The sequence below is a fragment of the Monomorium pharaonis genome, chromosome 8 (genome assembly GCF_013373865.1).
Source record: "Monomorium pharaonis isolate MP-MQ-018 chromosome 8, ASM1337386v2, whole genome shotgun sequence".
NCBI classification, from domain to species: domain Eukaryota; kingdom Metazoa; phylum Arthropoda; class Insecta; order Hymenoptera; family Formicidae; genus Monomorium; species Monomorium pharaonis.
The window spans coordinates 17,773,410-17,793,983 of NC_050474.1; the positions used below are offsets into that span (position 1 = coordinate 17,773,410).

Below are 20,574 nucleotides of genomic sequence, written 5' to 3' on the forward strand. Positions count from 1 at the left end.
CGCACACCAAACGAATGATTTTATTGACAGAGTTGAAAAGTGGATGTGATACGTAGTTCCACATCCACATTTCTGTCGCAGGAAAAAGGCCGCGGTGGCCGCTCTCAGGCTTCTCTCTGTCTGAACGTAACCATTCCTTACTCAATGCGAAGTTCTTCGAAATGATCTGACAACTGACAACACTGCTAAATTGCTACTCAATAATGGCGTCTCCTCGACCCAAGTCGCCTCGAATCCCAGTTTCTGCAAATAAAGAAGAGAGTTTTTGGGATAAAATCGGAACGCTCGGACGAAAGAAACGCATCAAGGAAGGTACTGCATCATTTTCTAATCTTGTAACTACGTGACTATTTATACAACTTTAGTTACGTCATTTTTAATAGTGAAATGAAGCTTATATCCTTATATGGAGCGAGACATGTCTGACAGTCTATGAGAAAAGTTGAATTTGTTTAAAAAACTTCACATACATTTTTCTTAGTTTAACAAACGTTTCATAATGCTGATTTCCATTGTTTCCGTAACAAATTTTTAAATCATGTTAAATATTGAAGAATGTAATTTAAAGGACTTGTGTTTAACAAAAATATTACATTTTTAGTGAAAGAAGTGCAAGAAGAAGGGAAATATGCGATCGATTCACCTGGATATGCTGCTAATCCTGATATGCCACCAGAGGAATATGCTCTAGAGGAAAATGAGGAACGTTCCATGATAGAGCCGAAATCTTTAGAAGATTCCAAACTACAAGAATTGATATTTGTCTTGATTGAATGGATCAATGATGAACTGGCTATTCAGCGAATTATTGTAAAAGATATTGTTGAAGATCTTTATGACGGACAAGTGTTGCAGAAACTTTTAGGTATAGATATTGATTTGATTACAAAATAAACCCCAAAATAGCTTGTAATGGAATAAAAACTCACTAATATTTTTTATTTTACTCAAATTTGCATAAATATTTAGAAAAACTGACTGGGGAGAAATTGGACGTACCCGAGGTAACTCAATCTGAGGAAGGACAAAAGCAAAAACTTGCTGTAGTCTTGTCAGCTGCTAATCGTGTACTGGGTCGATATCCACCTTACAAATGGAGCGTTGAGTCTGTACATTCGAAAAATATTGTTGCAATTTTGCACCTACTGGTTAGCTTAGCACGGCTTTTTCGTGCTCCTGTTAGATTGCCAGAAAGAGTTGCTGTTCAAGTGGTCGTGGTACGTAAAAAAGATGGTCAGTTGATACACAGAACGATAAAAGAAGAGTTAACTACAACATATGACGATCTGGGTATGCGTTGCGAACGTGATGCATTTGATACTCTTTTCGACCATGCACCTGACAAGTTGGCTGTTGTAAAGAAAGTAAGGTTATTAAATGACAGTTGTATTAATATTTTTCTTCTTTTTTTTTTAAACAATACGTTGCTATCTTTTTTTCAGTCACTGGTAACATTTGTGAATAAACATTTAAGCAAAGTACATTTGGAAGTAACAGATCTGGATACTCAATTCCATGATGGAGTTTTCCTAATTCTATTGCTTGGCCTCTTGGAAGGTTTCTTTGTTCCATTAGGTAGCTTTCATTTGACACCAAAGACCATTGACCAAAAAGTTCATAATGTTTCATTTGCATTTGATATTATGAGAGATATTGGGTTACCAAAACCAAAAGCCCGTCCTGAAGGTTTGTGATTTCTGACGATCATTTCACTAGTATTTTAATCTTATAATGTTTTTTTATCTTAAATTTAAACATTTCTCTTACAGATATTGTAAATCTGGATTTGAAATCTACTCTTCGGGTGTTATATAATCTCTTTACAAAGTATAAGGGGATAAATTAGCGAAATTGCATTGAATCAATTTCACTAATTAATTTTATATGGAAGTTTATTACTAAATTTGATGATCTAATTAGCCTAACGATTGCGATATACATAATCTGCCATTATGTATTTTATTAAACTGCCATTTTTATTAAACTAGAGATCTATTTGTGAAAATAGATTTATTATAGATTTTGATTTTTTAGTTGTGCTTTTTACATTTTATGAAATTAGAGTTTTTACATTAATAAGTAATCATGTATATTTTACACTTACTTTAATATGATAAGTGAAAACGTAAAAAAAAATGTAAAAATTTAAATACGGAACAGAAGATTATATGTCTGTTAAGCTTTAAATAACATGCCTTTATATATATTAAAATATAATATATTTATATAAATAATATTTATCACACACAAGTTTTGAATTATAATGTGTTTATTAATATGTTTATTATAATGTTTATTAATAAATACGTCAACCGTCATGTATTTTCTCCGTTTATTTTCCATTCTAGAATATGCAAATGGAAAGGCATGTATATTCAATCGACACAATTTATTGTCGTATTTATTTATCATTATATGTACATATATACAAAAATACTTATGAGATTTTATACTGCAGATTTCAAGATGAAAAAGTAAAGTAATAGTTTAAAATAGAGCCATTCCTATATGATAAAATCATTTGTCTTGATTTATATAATATAAACACATATCAGTCACTTACTCCTTTGAAAATGTGTCAACGTGATCATACCTGCCGCCGTCGCTGTCGTTTTAAAATGATCGATTGGGTATGTACGTGACAGCTCTCTATTGTCTTTCTTTTTGTCTGTTGAAAAAGAATATTCAATCTCGTGCACAAGATGCAATTCGATATAGGATCATTGGATATTGCTTATATAATACGTAAAATATGTAATAAATGTACATGATAGAAAACGGCATAGAATGTATTATTGTATCAACTAAATAATTGGTGATTATCTATTCGGTACAATATTAATATATAATTGTATATTCTAAAAAAAATAATATTTGTGACATTATCATGTTTAATTGCCGCATATATTCTGTGATGTATAATCCGCATGTATTTTTTCTCGGTTCTTGTTGCGGAACATCGAGATACTATGAAAAGGAACAATAATAATTTATAATAATAATTTTGGTATCGAGAATGTTCTAAATATAATTTAAAGCCACATTAGAATCTCTTGTCCAGTCGACAGCAATATTGTATGATCAAAATTTTATTACCCATAATTTCCATAATAATATTTACATAACTGACGATGCAGATTATTTTGTCGAAAAATTAAATGATTTTTGTTGCACACAATCTCTGCATTTTCATTTGAAAATTACATGCAGAATATTTTAAAAAAGTCAGAGGATGCAATAGGTTTGAACAAATCGGACATCGAATTGGGGAAATAATGTCCTTTGAATCTAATTATTTTACTGAAAAAGATATTCAATTTCCAATATTTTTATATTCTCATAATACCGGCCTGATATTACCAAAATGTACACATCAATGTCGTGATGTCATACTTAAAAAATTTAAGATAATGAACGAGAAGCCAAATAATTGCTGTGGTACACTACAGCTGGAAATATTATTCAAATTGAAAATATAGCTTTTTGTGAACGTTTGCAGATTCCAATAATTATTGGAAGAGAATTTATTAATAAATGCAATTTTTACACTACCTTCTGACAGATTCCGCGTAGGAGTATTTAAAGTTAATAAATTATCAAATTTTAAAAAGTGACCATTATTAGAAATTACTGTAAAATATGTAGAATTGCCGTATAAAAATGGCTACGTTGTATCATCAATTGTACACTGTGACATACTTTAAATACTATAAGTATACTAATTTTTCGAATGTTAGTGCTCGTATTCGGAAATGTTTACACGTTAATGGTTAACTTAATCGGATTTATAAATTACGCTGGTAGTTGTTATTGTTAATTATACTTTATCTTTGGATACTCTATACGGATTATTTTATTGGCTATAGAGTATCAATAACTTAAAGAGGCTTTAAATATAACGTCTACATCACTGTCAACATGGGCGCATATTTCTTTCTTTTCATTTTGTTTTCTTTTTCACGTGGTACTTTATTTTAAAGAATAGAATATTATCATATGCAAAAAAATATTATAGGTAACATAATTAACACTAACGTTTATTATACATATAACTTGCTTTTAGTTGGATCACTAATGTTGAAAATAGTTAAAAAGCTAAGGAAAAACTAAAATAAATTTATAAAATTAAAAATATTGATAATTAAATTATACTTTTACTTTAATATTTATTTTAAATGTAATTTAGTAAGATTATGTAAGATAAAGTAGTTTTAAAGACCTCCGAAAATAGTGAAGAAAATCAAATGAGTCTTTAAAATAAAGTATTACTGCTTTTTATGTATAATAGCACGTCAAAGATAATTTTTATACTTAGGAATGACTCCATTAAAAATAATTACGTACTTTTTTACTTTTACACTAAAAATGGTCTACGATAAATGACAAATATTGCTCAGAATATTTTAAATTGTATTTTCTCTTATGTTACTAGTTACGTTTGCAATGGATTCAAACAATAATGCACCAGATTTAAATTTGTTGAACGAAAGTACATTAAACGTTAATGTTTACAGTCAAAAATTAGTATATACTGGATGATAAAATATGTACCAAGAATAATACACCAGAATGGTCTATTGTTCACTTTGAAATATATAGGGTTTTACTAATGGTCCAGTCCTGGTCCAAGCTTAGTTGCCAGGACGCCAACATTAGCGCAATATTGGTAACCAAGACTGGCTCAACAATGGGAATTTAATGGAGTGATAACTTTGGCCCAAAAATGATTAATAATATACAGCCAAGCGTCACCATCAACATTGGCCCACTAATGCTTGACACACTCCACGCCACTATTGGACCAATAATGGCATTGCTATATTGCCAGATGTATCCATACATATTCTTCGAGGCTGAGCAGAATGATTTATAATTTTAAGTCAATGTTTTATGCTTTAAGTCTTTGTCTTTAGTAACGCACAATACTGTCTTGTATCACAAGTGGTACGAAGTTCGTACACATGTTTAAGACTTGACACACAAAATAATATTGTGCGTTACTAAAGACAAATCCTAAAAGCATAAGACATTGTCTTAAAATTATAAGTCAATCATTCTACTCAGGCTCTTAACTTTAAAAAATTTGAGTAAGCCTTATTTTTAGGAGTTTACCTAATTTTTATATTACTTTGCGATATTTGTGTTATTATAAATATTTATATATTAATACATTTTTTAATATTTTTATTTTTATTAAAAACAAATACATATAATATAAAACTATAAAATAAAATAAAATTTTAATGTTTATAACATTAAGCAATATATTGTTTTGATTTTAATATTAGTTTTTATATTAAAGATTTTATTGTTCTTGTTCTTGTTGCACTCTTTATTTTCTTCCGCCTTCTCTATCGCCCGCTCCAAAGAGCCATACACCGATTTGACCAGGTAGTTTCTTTATGTCTAACGTATCGCCAAATTTTTCTACCAAAACGTCTGTAAAAAATATTTCAAATTAAAAATTTTTACACAAGTTGTATAGGTAATAAAATATAATATTTAAAGTAAAATATTTCACCTCTTACGCATTGGTATGTCATAGTCCTACTAAAATTCTTTTTTGACTGTCCACAAATAACTCTTCCTGTACCGGAATACTCAAGCTCAACAGATTTCTCCATTACTGATTTCATCATTTTTGCTATGCAATCTTTCACGGTACATTCTCCAGCAGTAATTATGCTAAATAATCTCATCTACAACATAACAAAATAATGAATTGAAACATATATACCAGTAACACTAGTTTTTGCGTTGTATTTTTTATATATTTTATTTATTACAGAATATTTTTTACCAATGACTTTTTCTTTTCAAGTGTACATAATGCATCTTTCAAGACTCAAGAAATCATTTAATGTCACAGTAGGTAATTTTATACCAAGGGATTCGTACAACAATATTAGGTTGTGGAGCGATAGATTGATTGGCAGTGACAATAGTATGTTTAACTTGAGTGATTTTTCTTTTCAGATCATATAAGATACTTCTTTTGACAGAAGTTATTTGGCTAATCAGTTCGTTCCGAAGCTGCTCGAATTTTGCATCTATATGATCTTGCAGTGCTATTAAGTCATCTGAAATTAAAGAATAATTAAATAATGAATTAAAAATTAGAATAATTTTAAGCAGTACACCGAGAAAAAAATTTTGTTGACATGATTAAATGCGTTAAGTAGTAATTTTTTTGGATCAAATAATTATTTTTTTAAATTAAACACACGTGTATTAGTAACATTAAGAGATTTGTATAATTTGAAATAACATGGTTTTGTTACCATATTTAATTTCGTAGATTATAAATTTTGTTGTGTCCTAAACAACTTATAGTTAATTTAAAAACGCAAAACCGTTGAAGTAAATAAATGTTGTAGATAATGAATTGTATTCGATTGATATTATTTATACGTATGTAAATCAGCTATTTCTTTTAGGTGAAATATTTGTTATCAAGAGTGAATAAAATAATTTAGTTATTCTAACAAAACAATAATTCTATATAAGTGTATAATGTTACAGAGTAAATTAATTTAGTCATTGTGATTAACATTTTGTTGCATGAACAAAACATATGATTAACAGATTTGATTAAGTAAAATATATTTACTGATAATTTCAACTTCGAGGACAACTTGGCTAAGGTAAATATAGGTATAAGGAGGTAAATATATGTCTTATTGCATTAATTATGAATAAATTATGAATAAAATAGATTTTTATATAGCAACATATTTTTTATTTAATAGATATGTACTTAAGTTAAAATTACCAATAAATATATTTCATTTAATTATTTTATAAATATATTTTATTTAACTGATAATTATATTAACTGTATATTTTGTTTACACGACAAAATGTTATTTACACTAACTAATTTACATTTACATTACAATAAACATTATTTACACTTATATAGGGCTATTTTTTTCAAACAATAATTTATTTTATCTACTTATGACAACGAATGTTTCCTATCTTAAAATAGAGATGGTCATCGATACTCGAATGTCTCGGAAGTATTGTTGCATGGAGATATTAATCGGAGGAAAAAATAAAAGGAGCACAACAATTAGGATTAACTGTACAGCCATAGTAATAGTTGCTGGTCCTACACTTGCAGAAGTGCATGGAAATATTTTTTGGAATCAACAGATTTTTATCTCAGTGTATATGTAGATGTAACAGAATTTTTAACACAATTACTTGGTTGCATGTTCAATAATATATCCACTGGAATATCGTTCAATGTAATAGGAAACTGTGTTTGCGTTAATATGTCTAAAATAAAAAATATTTATAAAAATTTATATGAATTTTAGCATAATGTAAATACTAAATTACAAATCTACAATAATACTGATTTACTTTCATCATTCTTTTTTTCATCAGTCTTCGTTTCATCGTTCTTCTTTGTTTCATCAGTCTTCGTTTCATCATTCTTCCTTTTTGTCGATTGTTTGAAATTGGAATATGAATTAACTGTATCTAGCTGTTTAGCTGCAGAATCTTTAGATATGATGACTGCGCTCATTATTATTATGACGTAAATCATCCGTACATTGAATATGTTCTGTCTTTAAAACCCGTTTCAATCTTCGTTGTCCTTGCTTTAAATCTTCTACCGATTCATGAAGAATTATGTTATTAAAGACACAGATACAAATATATTATTAAATAATATTACATTATTTATAAATCAACGTAGATTATGATAGACCATTACTTACTTGCATCTGCAACAGCGGATACTGCATAAGACTGCCAATTCTCATCCGGCATTTTATCTGTTGTAAGTCACTTATTTAAAAACACGATATTGGCTTTTATCAGGATAAAAGCAATGATGTTCTTCTTCTCCCATTTCATATATCCATGAATAGGGTACTAAATCAATCACTCTGCTTGAATCCGATGTTTCGAATCGCACGACAGCAAAACGTGGAGGATTTTTTGATTCTTCACCCATCTATTACATTATTTAACTGTTTTTATCAACAAGATCTGTTTTATCAACAAGAATTTTTGTTACATGTATGCATCTCATGCGTCGTGTACAATACACAGAGTAAGTTTAGCGTAAGAAATAAGAGTAACAGGGATTAAAAGGGACTTACGATAATCCTGTCTACAATAATATGGTAAAGTAAGCCGCGCGCGCGTGCTTTGTCTGCTAGCGCGCGGCCAGGTGCGCGAGTACAAAGTTGATCTGACGCGTTCAAATTACTTCAATCGTCATTATCTCGGGAACCAAGCGTCCTAGAAAAATGATTTTTTTTTAATCTAGACTATCTCGACGAAACAAGATTAATGAGCTAAACTATTTTCTTATATTTCTTCAAATAAACATTTTAATTTTTTCCTTTGTTAAATTATGTATTTGACACGTAAAAATGAATAAATTTGATTTATTTATTTATTTACCGATATGATATTGCAATTTTATAAAAAAAGAAACAGCTTTGGTTCGAGTTTATGCATGGTCTCAAAAATGTAGAAATTAAATTTCAATGGAGCGCTTTTTGAATAAATTAATATAACTTAAAAAATTATTAATATTTTTTTATTTGGCACTTTTATTGTAGTGAAAGCTATATTTTCTTATAATTTTAAATGCTTGAGTTAATTTTTAAGAAAGTTATAAACAATTTAAGAAACGGCTACTTTTTCTACTTTACAACCAAACTAATTGGCCGATCTTAATAAACCAAATTTATTGTTGTAGATTTACTTAGGCTGCGTTTCGATATTCACTGCCAGTACTGAAAATCTATAGTTTACGTCACATACACTGTAGAATTTCAGTACTGACAGTGAATATCAAAACGCAGCCTTAATATTTACAACTTTTTCATACAGCACAGAAGCTTTCAGCAATATTGCTGCAACGTTACAACATTATGTTGCAATGTAATATTGCAGAAACGTTTCAGAAACATGCAATATCAATATTACGCCAAAATATTTCATATAATGTTACAGAAATATTATAAAATTCCGAAAATCTAATATTAAAAAATATGCATCAAGTGTTTCAATATATGTGCAACTTCGTGTAAAAAGACATTTGTGACATTTTTTAATAGCTTTGTGAGATTTAAATATTTGTGATTTGATTGAGAAGAGAAAGAAACGATTTTCAGCGCCTATCCTTGGACTCGGAAGTCAGGAACTAAATTGGTCACGTGACAAAGATCACGTGAAATTACGCATAATAACCACTCTACACATATATCCAGATATATACAGTATTTGTTAGTAAATGCTACAAGATATTTTAATTTTAAAATAAAATAAATTAATAAGTATATATTAAATCAAATTTATTAATAATTAATGTTTACGTACATCTAAAAATTTTGTTTTCTTAAAATTAAATATTAAATAAAAATAATGATTAGAGTGCAATGCAACAAATTTTTCCCGTCCCATTTATGAACAGACTGCGGACTGTCAGATATAAGTCTGTTTTTCAGTATACACACACGTTTAATTGACCACCCAGCAAACACAAAGTTACATGTAACGTGCTTGTTAGTTGTAATTTCCCACTCAATAATATAATTGCAATATAATACACGTGTTATATTACAATTACATTGTTGAGTGGGAAATTACAACTAACAGGTACGTTACATGTTTGGTGTTTGGTGGGCATTTTCTTTTTCTCGACATTAGAAGAAAAAAAATAGTGTGAACTAGTGCGGTATAGTTGAACAAGTTTTATATCCGGTGTGGTTAAAAAAATGTGATGCATAGCACAACGCATCGGGTGTTTACGACAAATTATCGGATTTCTAATCCGACTGAACAGTGGTACTCAATTGATATATTGAAAAAATTCCCTAGCCTAATCCGATTCTAGGGTGGCTGTCTCAGAAAGTAATCGGATTCAAATCAGGTAAATTGTGACAAGCAGTAACAAATCCGGTCGCGAATTTACGCGGAATTTAATTTTAGCAAAGCGCGTAAAAACAAAGAGGTGAATAATACTGTAAATAATAATGTGAATTTTTAAAATATATATTAATAATGAAAATACATACGTACATACATACATACATACACAGAATATAACCTTATTATATTAATTGTTAATCTATAATTTAATTAAATTATTTACATACTTTTAATTAAGCAATATATTACAAGCTGCTATCTAGGATTTATATGTATTAATTTATTTTATATTCTTCCTTTTTTTATAGATATTAAATCACACTTTCGTATTACCAGAAATACGTTTCAGCAATTAATACAAGATCTTGTGCGAATTGCATTCTTTGATTTCTATAATTTTCTGTAAATGCAATTTTTTCCAATGATGCGAGTCAATTTTAAGTGATTAATTTTTTTAAATGGATGCAAATGGATGCAAATTAAATTATATGCAAAAGAAAGTGTGGAAGAACATAGCCAGTAATTTCCGTAAAAAAGGCTACAACATTACTGACGAACAATGTCTAACAAAATAAAAAAATTTTAAACAAATATAAGCATATACAAGACAATAATAATAAAACTGGTTGTTCAGCGCAAACTTGGGAATATTTCGACATAATTGACGAATTCTTAAATACTAAACCCGAAATACCACCTATTTCAGTTGCCTTCAGTAGTCACGGATTTCAAATAAAAGAAAAGAGTCCTTGTACGGACTCCGAAGAATGTAACAATGAAAATAATCCTGCAGTATCAAGTACTTCTTATGGTGTTGTACGCAATGTAAGAAAACGTCAAAAAAGGTCTACATCCACTACAATATTAGAATTATACTAACAAAAAAAAAGCCTCATAAAAAAAACATTGAAATGAAAGAGAAATTTTTAACATTGTTTGCAAAATATGTGCAAAAAGATCATGTAGATCACGTGTGCCACATTAAAGACACATCTCCATATAGTATCTTTTGTTGTACCAAATCGATCTGCAACAGATCTAAAAAAAGATCAATTACTATAGCAGTAATAAAAATCAAAAACAATAATCTCAGCAAACACTAAATAAAAACTATATAACTTATGTAATTGTTATGTATATGTTACATGTAAAGAAAAAAAATTACAATTAAAATATATTAATATTTTTATTTATATCTAACCTGTAAACTTTTTGATTATCAAGAATCCAAAGAGTTATCACAATTTGTTTAGCTACTGGCAATTTAGGCGAATTATCTCTTTCAATTATGGCTCTTTCAATTATGGCAAAGAATGCAATTCGCACAAAAAACATTTAATTACACCGTAGAAAGAATGGAACGCAATAATGGTTGGACAAAAAAAATGTTTTCTTCGGCTTAAGACGAGAGATGTAAAGTGTAGCAATCAGAGAGCGTCTAAGTTCAAAATTCTACTTCCTATAAACATAATGGAAGAAATAACTTAGGATTTTGAGGAAGCACGACATTCTCAAGATTAAGAGATATTTTAGAAATATTATCACATATGGATGCTAAAGTATATGTTAAGATTTTGGAAAAAATTTAAAAATTTAACGCTTGGTAAGTATCTGAATAACAATTAATATCCAGTTATTAAAATCGCTCAAGACAACAGTACTGTACACATTTTAAGAATGGTTTAATTGAAGTTTAAATCTGATTTTTAACTAATACTATGGCCAAAGCACCAGATCTAAATCCAATCAAAAACGTATGGAACGTAATCGTCATGGATATTTAGTCAATTAAGAATCAAAGAACCATTAAGAAATTTTATTTACCAAATATGGAATCAATTAGCGTTGACATCCGATTATATGCAGAATTTAGTTAATTTGGTGTCAAGACTACTGTAATTAATCCTCCAAATTGATGATTGCTAGATTCCATATTGGTAAGTATAAATTCAACAACAATTAAAAAAAACAATGGTAACTATAAATAATAGCAAATACAATCTTTTAAAATTTTCTTCTATTTTCTTCGGTCGACCATGTAGATATGTAGAATCCGGTTACCAGATGATATTGTTTCAAAGTAAAGTTAATTTTATTTTCCTCTTTCTGTAAATTTTCTGAAAAAAAAAAGAATGTAATTGTTATTCTACAATATATATAGTTACTATTATTTACTTTTTAAAATTATTATTGAATTTATACTTAACAATATGGAATCCAAAAACCATCATTTTGGAGTACTAATTCTAGTCGTCTCGACATCGAATTAACTAAATTTTACGTGTAATCGGGTGTCAATGTCAATTGATTCCAAACTCGGTAAACATGATCTCTTAACGCTTCTTTGGTTCTTAATTGATCTGATATCCATAATAACTTCATCTTGGCCCATACGTTTTCGATCGGATTTAGATCGGGTGACTTTGCTGGCCATGGTATTAGTTGAAAATCAGGATTTGCTTCAAACCATAACTGAACCATTCTTGAAGTGTGTACAGCACTGTTGTCTTGAACGATTTTAATAACTGGGCATTGTTCTTCAGGATATATTTGTCTAGCGCTAGGTTTTAAAATTCCTTCCAAAATCTCCACATATTCTTCAGTATCCATATGTGGTAATATTTCTACAATATCCATTAATCTTGAGGATGTCATACTTCCACAAAATCCCAAGCTAATTCTTCCACTTTGTTCACAGAAAATAACATTTCGGATTTAGACGCTCTCCATACGATCGCCATACTTTATATCTCCCGTCTTCAGCAGAAGAAAACGTTACTTCGTCCAAAAATATCATTGCGTTCCATACTTCCTGCGGTGTATTTAAATATTCTCGTGCAAATTGCATTCTTTAGATTTTCTGTAAGTGCAACTTTTTTCGCTGATGGATGTGAACAAACCTTAGCCGATTTCAACCAACGTCACACCGTGCTTTCCAAAATTGGAAAATTGTTGCGTAAAACTGTTGCAGCAACATTAAAAGGGTTTTCATTCACTAATTGAACAATGTTTTCATTTTGTTGTGGTGTAGTTTTTCTTGGTCTTGCATTATTCTTTCAGTGAATATTTTGTTATCCATCTACCAACTGTGTGTTCACTATATCCTACCGTTTGAGCGATTTCACTTCTGCTTACTGCCGATTCATAGAGTTCGATAATTCGTTCTCTATCACTTTCTGATAAATTTGCAAAAATATTGCGTTGCATTGTGTGTCACTTTTACGACCATTTTAATAAACAAAACAAAAATTAATACATGCATATATTTCCTTTTAGGGAACACAATCGACACAAGCATCGCAAAAAAAAATTCTATTCTTTTTTTATGTTCAATAAGTAACAAAGATAAAACTTTTGTCGATTGTGTTCCCTAAAAGGTAAGCAGCCGAATATATATTATACATTTATTATATACATAATATCATAGACATAATATCTAGACTGAGCATTGTAGAAGTAGAGATAAAGTTCAGAGAGCAAAGGCTAGCATGCTTTGAGTCATACCTTTTTCTCACGTTCGCGCATGCGTATAAGTGAACTTTGCACTTGTTAACATGCGCGAACGAGAAAGGTATGACCCAAAGCATGCTAGCCTTTTCCCTCTGAACCTTACCCCTATTCCTGCAATGCTCAGTTTAGACATACTATGTCTATGCCTAATATATTCCACACAACAGCCGATTCCTTAGCCACCGCCTACTATATCTCTACCTTACTTATCTTATTTACAACCTCTGTAAGAGAAAACTATGGCCGCCGATCGCGCACGTGACGCTGAATCTTAGGAGCACCCTATGACAGATATGCTTGGATACATTCGCGTGATTAAAAATTTTCTTAAGCCGTATAATATATTATACGAATAATTATTTTTTATTTTTACTGATTAAATTTTTATTGATATTACGTTTATAAATATCTTTGTATGTATACAAATTTTACAAATGATGTTTGTATTCCTATGAGCGGTTTAATAGCAGTTTTACGTGTCACTAACGATAGCATTTTCATTAAATTTAAGTTCTTTGCTTTTTGGTTCAAAATATTACATAACGAAGTTATATAATTAGTTCCTTGTTCTGGACTCCTCCAAGAAATAAAACCTGGAAATAACAAAAAAATACCTTCACTTACGCGTATCTACTTGTATTAATTTTTTAATATCTTTATTCTGTTATGTTATTTTACCCTGATTATTTTTTATAAATTATAAAGTTTTTTTTTCTTTAGCAAAAAAAATTATTGAATCTTACAAATCTAGAATTATCTAAGATTGGAGTATTAAGTTAAATTATTAAAGTAAATATTAAGATAATTGGCACTTACCAGTAACCAAATTTTGGCTTAAAAGAAAATCTGCATGAGCTGGTATAGTATACCGTTGACTTGATGTATCAACCGTTTTTTGCATAGGTCGAGTACCACGGAAAATTCTACTTTTTTCCCTCTGCCTAAACAAAAAACCAGACTAGGTAAGCAAGTTGGATAAAAGAAAGCAGAAATGTGAAATGGAATATATTGATAATTAAAAAAAAAACAAAATTCGGAAATATTGTTTTACCTGTATGAAAAACAATTTGGGTTTCCTGGCAAGTGTCGGGCATTTGTCTGCAGCAAAAGGTTGCCAAAGTTCGTTTATGTGATATTGTTTGTTTCGTGCGTGTAACAAGTCATTATTTGCTCCATGTGTAAAAACAATCACATAGAAATAATTACTATTGGTGTGATCTATTTGACGCGCTGTAACATGAATTAATATTTTAAAACAAGTTTGAGTGCGTTTTCACTAAGCGTATCACGCGTCGCGTAATCTGTTATATTGGCTTATTCAGATTTGTATCTTAAAATGATACAATAGAATAAGTCAATAGAATAAATGACGCAATACGTGACGCGCTCAGTGGCAACACACTCCTTATAACTTACTTTAGGTGCAAGAATAGCAATGTGGCATCCGTCAATTGCTCCAATCATATCGGGAAGCAGTCTAATTTGAGAAAATCGACATTTAATATCATTTAATCGATCACCAACCGGCCATTTAATAAATCTGTCGGCTACATTATTTAAGGCAGCCACCTTTCTCTTTAAGGAATCATGTATCAGTGACTTACTGTCAAAACGGACACAGATCTTTCAAAAAAATTGCATTTTATTACTTTTTTTTCAAATATAAAAACTGCATATATTTAATAACCATTTAACGAACTTACCTGAATGAATCAGGAGTTGCAAGTAGCCACAAAACTGTTAGTAATTGTGTCCGCACATTTAAAGTATTTCTTCCAGTTTCTGCTATTCTTATTAAATAAGGTGTTGATATTTGCTCTAAGTTTTCAAATGTTTTTCTGGGCATTCGAAAATGTTCTCTGAATTATCTTTCTGTATAATTTGGTATTGTCATGGTGATATGATTTCTAATTCTTACAACGCGGTTTAAATCTTCCCGGACAAGAAGTCGTATTTGAAGTACGTTTGCTGCTTACTGCCATCTCTCACATTTATCATCACTGCTGTCTTCATACAACAGTTTTTCAACTGTTTTTAAAATATTATGTCTAGCTGTTGCACTAATTAAACTACTGGACAAAATTAAAGGAACAAATGTTTGAAATAGCGCCAAATTCGTAAAAGTTGAGCAAAAAATCTGAATTTTTTTGTATGTTGTAGCCCAAAATGTCGACTTGACTCCTGCAAAGTCTGCCCGCTGTGGGTCCAGTAGTTTCGAAGTTACGCCCCTCGAAGCAACTCCCTGTCAAAAACAAAAGTGACAAGGTTGCAGTTTGGAAGATACGGGGAAATCTGATGCGGAAAACGGTCCGGAAAAATTAGGAAATGGGCTAAGCCGGTTCTGTAAGTCCCTGGTGCCACGTTCCACAGTAAAGGGCCGAGTACAGAGCCCTGAGATACTCCACATGACATCTCGACCTCTCGTCGCTCACCATTCCTATCCCAGAACACAAGTGATCTCTCATGCAGGTAACTGGAAATAATCCCCCACAGGTTATTCAGGTGCGCCTATATTTATTAAAACTTCCATAATAACCGGCCAAAGTATTGAGTTGAATGCATTCTTTATATCAAGACTGACCGCCATCACATCCTCTCCTCTACGGTGTGCAGCTTCGATGTTTTTCTTCAGGCATCTTATAACATCAATTGTAGATCTACCCTCTGTAAAACCAAATTGACAAGGGGTTACTCCTCTTCTATCTTTTATAACCTTAATTAGTCTCCCGGAAATAACTCTCCAGCAGCTTACCAGCCGTATCAAGCAAACATATCGGCCTGTACGAAGAGGCTTTTCTTTCAGGTTTACCGGGCTTACTGATCATCACCAGCCTAGCTATCTTTTATCTTTTAAGAACGACTCCCTTCCAAAAACATCTCGTATATATGGCACACCATTCATCTAGTAATATTGCAGCAGATTTCGCCAGTATACTATTCGTAACACCATCCAATCCAGGAGTCTTTTTATTACCTTTGAATTCTCGTATTAGCGCCTTGAGCTCTTCAGCCGTGACAGAGAGGATGTCATAAATCGGTCCCGTATTAACTCGGCGAATGCCCATACATCCTTGGGGAAATAATTTCTTAATAAAACTCACTATCCAGCTCTAATACCTCACAGATCGAAGGAGTGTACTTCTTTAATTTATCTATAACCATCTTATATGACGTCCTCATGGATCCTCCTCTATCGAATTCAGTAGCTCCTGCCATGATCTTTCTTTAGCCCTGACAATTTTAATAGACAATTCTTTTTTGATCAACTTATGCTGTTTCAGTAACTCCTCAATTTCAGCAGTTCTTCTACGTGCTCTAGCCCTAACCAATCTTCTACGAACAGCCTGGCATCTTTGTCTCGTCTCGACAATCTCCTCATTCCACCAGTAAACAAGGCGTGCCCTAGATCCACGAACACGCGGCATAGAACCATCATGCTTTAATAAGTCCCTTCATAATTCTATCAACACTCCTATCCAATTTCAAGGAATCATTTGCATCCTTTATCCACACGTTATCTTCAAGCAACGCCGTAAACATATCTTCGTCAAGCTTATTATGGTTCTAACGAGGATAATAAACATTCTTTTTATTAACCTGTCTTCGATCCATATCAACATTTACATCAAAAAATATATATCTATGATCTGATTGTCTCCCTCACTTGATCGACTCTCGACCTTTTTATAGGGAGTGAAAAATCTTCCAAAGACACCAGGCGGACCTAACCCTGGCGTGTTGGATTCACCCGTGACCCGGAGGCCACGTGCGCCTACCAACTAAAAAAACACTCCCTTTTAACTCCACAACCAATAAAGAGGGGCTGGAACATTTTTTTCAACTCATCGCCCCCCCCCCTGGTTAGCAAAAGCCTCTAGACAGAACAAAGGTCCCTTACGCCGAAATATACAAATTTTACTCCAGTTTTTCCGAAACATCTTTACATACTTTATTAAAAATAATATCTTTCACATTGTATCGGTTGCCTATTGTAAACAGATATAAATTATTTGCAGTTACTTTATTGTTTAAGTTTTGCGCTATAGTATGCCAAACATCATGTGTTTACGAAACGATCTTATTATCGTTTTTCACAATATCTTTGTATTGTAAAATTGCCTTTCATTTACTCGAGAGGTATATTTTCCGGTCTGCCACGTGGAGGCATGATAAAATTTATAAAACGTTTACGCACTTTACGTATTTAGCGATGAGATTAGAGAAAGATTCTTTAGCGATCTGATCCCGTATAAGTTACTGGATAGACTGAGAGTTGTTTGTTAAAAACTTGGTTGGCAACAAATGTTTAACATTTGTTTCGAGTGTTGCCAACCAAGTTTTTAACAAACGATTCTCAGTCTATCTGTTTTACATGCAGCGAAATCGGAAGCAACAATAGCAGATTATATAAATCCAGATGCTCTTAAAGCATTAGTTATTTTAAAATCGTCATCATTGCAAAATATAATCCATAATATTGGATTAAATCCCGTTTTCGTCCATTACTGGAGCAACCACCAATTAATAAATGTTTATAAAAAATACGCCATAGAAAACAATGTATGTGTATCTATCGATGCAACCGGCAGTATTATTAAACATTTATGTAAGGCGGATGGATCAACAGCAAAACATTTTTTTTTAATACCATTGTGTCATTAATTGCAAAAGTGTACAATTTAGTGTTTGTCAAATGGTAAGCGAAGGTCATAATGCAAATTCAATTCACTTTTGGTTAACAGAGTGGTTACGTTCTGCTGCGCCGGTACCTAAACAAGTGATTTGCGATTCATCTAGAGCACTATTAATTGCAATTATTCGCGCCTTTACAGCCTATCTCAATATCGAAGATTACGCGAATGCATATAAAAATTCTAGTTTACCGAAATGTTAGGTAAGAATAGATGTGGCACATTATATTAAAAAATATTCAAATTTTTTAAAATTATTAAATAAAAGAGCAAAAATGTTTTTTTTATCTTGGTGCAATTGGTCAGTTAATATTGTTTAGAAATATTATAAATGCAAAAGAAATAATACAATCCATTTTTATAATAGCAATGTTAGAAACGGATGGAAATTTAAAAACTGGTGATCTTACTGAATGTGATAAGGCACATCATAAATTAATAAATTTAATGACTAATACTAATGAATTAGAAACATAAAACTTTGAAATCGACAGTAATAATAATAATGCTATATTTGAAATGGAAAATGTAACTAAAGCAGATAGCTATAATAATTCATTTGAAAACTCATGGACCATGTGGGGTAAGCAAATTTTAAATGATGCTAGATCGTTAATTACTTTGGAAGGTGATAGAATTAATCCACTTTATTTTCCAAAATTAGTTGATCGTCTTATGATTGATATAAGATTATTACCCCTTTGGAGTAATATTTACACGGATAAATTTGGTTACGGTCGCATACTTGCTTCTAGTACGTTCGTCGAAAGTGAATTTAATCAAATAAAATCTTTATTGTAAAAAAATTGTCCACTATTGCGGATTGATTCATTCATTCAAAAGCATGTTAATTATTTACATGGTATTATGAAAATTGTTGACACAGATTTTGTTAATGTGGATGATGAATTCCATGTACCGTTAACTTTAAACGAGCCTAAAAGTAATACTAATTTAGTAGATAATGATTCATGTCCCGCATACCAAAATAATGATCAACCAACAAATGCACACATTTGTTATTTATGTAAAAAAAATGTTGACGCATTACCTCAATGTTCTTTACCTTTTAATGATGCTGAAGAAGGTTATGGCCAACGTCGTTTATGCAAGATGTGTCAAAATATAGAAAATATAAAGAACATTTTGGCAAGTCGTGAAGTGGTGAATTGGTGTGGTTTAGAAATAACAAAACCAAATAAAACTGCATTGTATCTCGGTAAAAGTCAACATAAGTTAATAGATTCTTTGACATGTAAAAAAACTGTAAAAATACCTATTTTAAAAAACGGCAATAGTTTATCTTTAAAATCTTTAAGTATAAATAATGGCAATTATACTATCACTAATACTTGCGCATTCGATAGTATATTTCAAATACTACTCGCTGCAGGACATGATTCAAGTCCTGCAATAGGTAATATAAAAATATATATAAATGACAGAAACCAATTTATTTTTCGAATTAATTATTAACTGTATAAATAACGGAATTAGTCTCTTCATATAAATTACGAGCGCAGATACTTTTGGAAATATTTCCGATTTCTAATATTGATGGTTGTAAATATGTTAATATTGCGAGACAAATGTAGGTCACCTAGTAAGTACCCACATAGAAATTGGCATCCAGTGGATGTCCAATGGACGTCCATTAAACCTCCATAGATCCATGGGACGTCTATGTCCATGGTGGAAGTCAGATGGACGTCCATTAGAGGTCTAGTAAACTTCCTTAACTCCATTGGAGATTTACCGCTATGGCGGAAGTTAGGTAGACGTCCATTAGGGATCCAGTAAACTTCCATGGCTCCATTGAAGATTTACCTCCATGGCGGAAGTTAGACAGACGTCCATTAAAGATCCAGTAAACGTCCATGGCTCCATTGGAGATTTACCTCCATGGTGGAAGTTAGATAGACATCCATTACGGATCCATTAAACATCCATAGCTCCATTGGATGTTTTCTTCCACAGTGGAAGTTAGATGGACGTCTATTAGGGATCCACTAAACTTCCATAGCTCTATGGAACATTATTTCCATGATGGAAGTTAGACAGACGTCCATTAAGGATCCATTAAACTTCCATAGCTCTATGGAACATTTACTTCCATGATGGAAGTTAGATAGACGTCCATTAGGTATCCATTAAACTTCCATAGCTGTATGGAACATTTATTTTCATGGTAGAAGTTATCCAGACAACACGCTTATCAGAATGAAAACTTTAAGAGAACTTTTTTAAGAAAACATTTAGATATCTTGGAAATGATGTCCAAATGGTAACATTTATCAGAGACGTCTACTAAGAGAGGTCTTTGAGATATCTCATGGAAGAGTTTCATTTAAGTTTCTTGAAAATGTTATCCTTATGATATTACAGCTAAATGATATCAGCTTAATATCTCATAAAAGATATCACAATGCTGTCCGATTTTTGAGTCGTCCATGCGCGTCGTAGTTGACTC

At 31.2% G+C, this 20,574-nt stretch overlaps 2 protein-coding genes and 1 long non-coding RNA gene across 8 annotated transcripts; 1 reads left to right on the forward strand and 2 right to left on the reverse strand.

The window, feature by feature from the left end:
* The first annotated feature begins 87 nt into the window (after positions 1–87).
* LOC105829038 (beta-parvin) lies at positions 88–2,318 on the forward strand. The gene is made up of 5 exons (XM_012667677.3): positions 88–312; positions 602–865; positions 970–1,364; positions 1,443–1,686; positions 1,770–2,318. Exons 1-5 carry the CDS (start codon positions 204–206, stop codon positions 1,844–1,846), a joined length of 1,089 nt encoding a protein of 362 aa, XP_012523131.1. The 5' UTR covers positions 88–203; the 3' UTR covers positions 1,847–2,318.
* A 2,161-nt stretch (positions 2,319–4,479) lies between these two features.
* Positions 4,480–8,387, reverse strand: LOC105840359. Of its 3 annotated transcripts, XM_012687268.3 has the most exons (6): positions 7,734–8,382; positions 7,372–7,624; positions 7,210–7,284; positions 5,856–6,080; positions 5,522–5,707; positions 4,480–5,439 (listed from the first exon to the last, which is right to left on the reverse strand). In XM_012687268.3, exons 2-5 carry the CDS (start codon positions 7,556–7,558, stop codon positions 5,700–5,702), a joined length of 495 nt encoding a protein of 164 aa, XP_012542722.2. In that variant the 5' UTR covers positions 7,559–7,624; positions 7,734–8,382; the 3' UTR covers positions 4,480–5,439; positions 5,522–5,699. The 3 variants fall into 3 exon arrangements, with proteins under 3 accessions (XP_012542722.2, XP_036146588.1, XP_028045525.1); XM_036290695.1 differs by having other exon boundaries at positions 5,522–5,699; positions 5,801–6,080; positions 7,372–8,387; XM_028189724.2 differs by having other exon boundaries at positions 7,372–8,382.
* Positions 8,388–11,044: 2,657 nt separating this feature from the next.
* On the reverse strand, positions 11,045–19,945 carry LOC105837499. 4 transcript variants are annotated; one of them, XR_003626823.2, is made up of 3 exons: positions 15,117–19,945; positions 14,230–15,036; positions 11,045–14,006 (listed from the first exon to the last, which is right to left on the reverse strand). It is a non-coding gene; the product is annotated as an uncharacterized LOC105837499 (long non-coding RNA). The 4 variants fall into 4 exon arrangements; XR_004964402.1 differs by lacking the exon at positions 11,045–14,006 and having other exon boundaries at positions 14,086–14,643; positions 14,830–15,036; XR_004964403.1 differs by lacking the exon at positions 11,045–14,006 and having other exon boundaries at positions 14,086–14,354; positions 14,465–15,036.
* Between the last annotated feature and the right edge of the window lie 629 nt (positions 19,946–20,574).

Coding starts and splice junctions, on each gene's coding strand:
- LOC105829038 (XM_012667677.3), top strand. CDS start 204: ATGGCGTCTCCTCGACCCAAGTCGCCTCGAATCCCAGTTTCTGCAAAT. Junction 866..969: donor AGTGTTGCAGAAACTTTTAG/GTATAGATATTG, acceptor ATAAATATTTAG/AAAAACTGACTGGGGAGAAA. Junction 1,365..1,442: donor AGTTGGCTGTTGTAAAGAAA/GTAAGGTTATTA, acceptor TCTTTTTTTCAG/TCACTGGTAACATTTGTGAA.
- LOC105840359 (XM_012687268.3), bottom strand. CDS start 7,558: ATGATTTACGTCATAATAATAATGAGCGCAGTCATCATATCTAAAGAT. Junction 7,285..7,371: donor TGAAAAAAAGAATGATGAAA/GTAAATCAGTAT, acceptor TTTTTATTTTAG/ACATATTAACGCAAACACAG. Junction 6,081..7,209: donor ATTATTGAACATGCAACCAA/GTAATTGTGTTA, acceptor CTTTAATTTCAG/ATGACTTAATAGCACTGCAA.